A 2,276-nucleotide genomic window follows, 5' to 3' on the forward strand; every position below is an offset into this window, starting at 1 on the left:
GATTTTGAGATAAGCTCTATAAATCGGAAAGGAAGGAGTACCTTCATAATAGATAATAACATAAGTACGGTAACATGTAAAGCCTCATTTATTAGGTTATAGACTCATATTACATTGGGACATGTGATGTTACAGTAACTAGCTAAGTTACTCAAACTACTTCTCTCTTCGTTAACTCATTGCCACATAAGTAAATTTGCTGAGTTGGACTCGATGTTACTGCTGAAATTACTTCTGCTGTGGCTAGTTGCGGAAACCGTAAAAACCGTAAAATTGGTTCGATTCGATTTATTATCCGCACGGTTTTTCAATATAATGATTTTAAAATGCACAGAGTGAGTGGTCCACAGCCAGCCTCGACCACCACCACCTGCTCTCACCTCGCGTCTCGTGCACACGCCCCTCTCTCGAGGCTACCACTTGTTGCAATCTCAGCGGGCATCGTAGAGCACTCGAAGAGCCGAGCGAGCGAGCGAGCAGACGCTCTGGCTCTGCCGCCCGGAGACTTCAAACCCATCACTTCTTCCTCGCCTTCCTCGCACCCCCTTTCCCAGTTCCCAAGCGCGCCCTCGCACGCGAAAATAATAATTCTCGAGTCAGTGAGCCTAGCTAGGGTCGAGTCCCGGCTGGGGATGACGAGCCCTCGCCGGCGATGGACCTGCCGCTAGCCCTCGCAGCTCTAGTCCTCCTCCTCCTCGTGCTCCTCGCCGCCCCGCCGGCGGCGCTGCTCATTGCCCTCCACCTGCGCCGCCGCCGCCGCAGCCTCCGGAGGCCCCGGCCAACGCCGCCCGAGCCGGCGGCCGCGGCGCTCGAGCCGAGCGCGCCGGCCGAGGAGGACGAGGGCGGGGAGGAGAAGAGGCGGCGGCGGAGGGCGCGGCGGAAGCAGCAGCAGCAGAAGCAGGGCGGCGACGGGGCCGCCTCGCGGGCGGCGGGCGGCGGCGGGGACGGCGCGCTGCCGCCGCGGCCGCGGTTCCCGCTCGCTTCGGTGGCCGGCGCGCTGCAGCGGCGGATCACCGCGCGGTACGACGAGCTCGCGCTGGCCAGCCAGGCCCAGTCCCTCACCATTGACCAGGTTGGTGGGTGCGCCCCATGCAATGCAACCCTTCTCGGCATCCATTAGCTTCCTTGCACCAGTGTGCTGAGCGTAGGATCCCTGCTCTGCTCCGATGGCAGGTGTTGCTGTGCTACCAAATGTGGGATTGGTTTGGTGCCCTCAACAACTGTCAAAACAGATAGCCCCTACTAATGTTAGAATTGGTGCTTGTTTCGATTGCAAGCTAGTATTGGAGTTTAATGGCTTTGATTAGAGAAGTACTCCTCTCCATTCCAAATTACTTGAAGTTCTATGTTCTCTCTATTCCAAGGAAGTTTGACTTAAGTCTATGGAGAACTATATCAACATCCACAATGCGAAATTAGTTTCACTAGATTCATCATAAAACATGTTTACATACTATATATGTTCAGTGTTATAGATATTAGTATCACATTTGTCTATAGACTTGGTAAAATATAAAGAAGATTGACATAGGACAAAATTAGATTCAAATAATTTGGAATGGAGGGAGTAAGATACCAAATGGGCTCCCATTGCTAGGTAGGTGCATGCTTCATCAGTCCATCTGCGACGGGATGTCGGTGTGCTGTTGGTTCTGCTAAATGCTTTGACTTGAATTTTTACCGCAAATGATAGTTAAATTATTATGGATTTTACGATGCTACTACAATGACACTGAAACCCAATTGTCATAACCGTCAAATTGGGCTTTTGTCAGTAACTATGGCACATAATGCTGACATCCTTTTGTAATTACAGCCTGGCGCCATTTGAGTAACTGCATTAGCAGGGAATCAGTGGTTTTGTTGCTTCGATATGTTAAGTTTAATCATACTCAAAATGAAAACCTATTATATCCTTGTTGTGTGCCAATGTACACATATGGAACTATTCTAACAAAGTGTTGTCTTCCTAATAAACAACCTCAACTGACAGTTTTATTTCTTTGATTTGGAGGGCTGTATACGCAACTTGATTGTCAGAGGCTCAATACAATAGACAAAAGAAATGAGATTTTCCATTTTGATGGATTTTGATATAGTTATAACTTTCCGTAGTGGTAATTTTCCATAAAATACACCTTCCCCCAAAGCTCAGTTACATAGTTGCAATTTGAAAGAGAGAAAGCGGGGCAAGTGCCCCCTTCCTGCCCTGTGGTCCGGTTGGGGTCATGGGTTTTCCCTCCCGCCCAGTCGCAGGTCGGATAGGCGAGCGGCAA

General features: G+C 49.8%; 1 protein-coding gene across 1 annotated transcript in view; it reads left to right on the forward strand.

Annotated features, from left to right (window-relative positions):
- The first annotated feature begins 425 nt into the window (after nucleotides 1-425).
- The window catches only part of LOC119267444, a 3,951-nt gene continuing 2,100 nt past the window's right edge, over nucleotides 426-2,276 (forward strand). Inside the window, exon 1 of the mRNA XM_037548827.1 lies at nucleotides 426-1,072. Within this exon, the coding sequence (XP_037404724.1) occupies nucleotides 653-1,072 (420 nt within the window). The 5' untranslated portion in view covers nucleotides 426-652. The remainder of the gene's footprint in view (nucleotides 1,073-2,276) is intronic.

The sequence above is a fragment of the Triticum dicoccoides genome, chromosome 3A (genome assembly GCF_002162155.2).
Source record: "Triticum dicoccoides isolate Atlit2015 ecotype Zavitan chromosome 3A, WEW_v2.0, whole genome shotgun sequence".
Lineage (NCBI taxonomy): Eukaryota > Viridiplantae > Streptophyta > Magnoliopsida > Poales > Poaceae > Triticum > Triticum dicoccoides.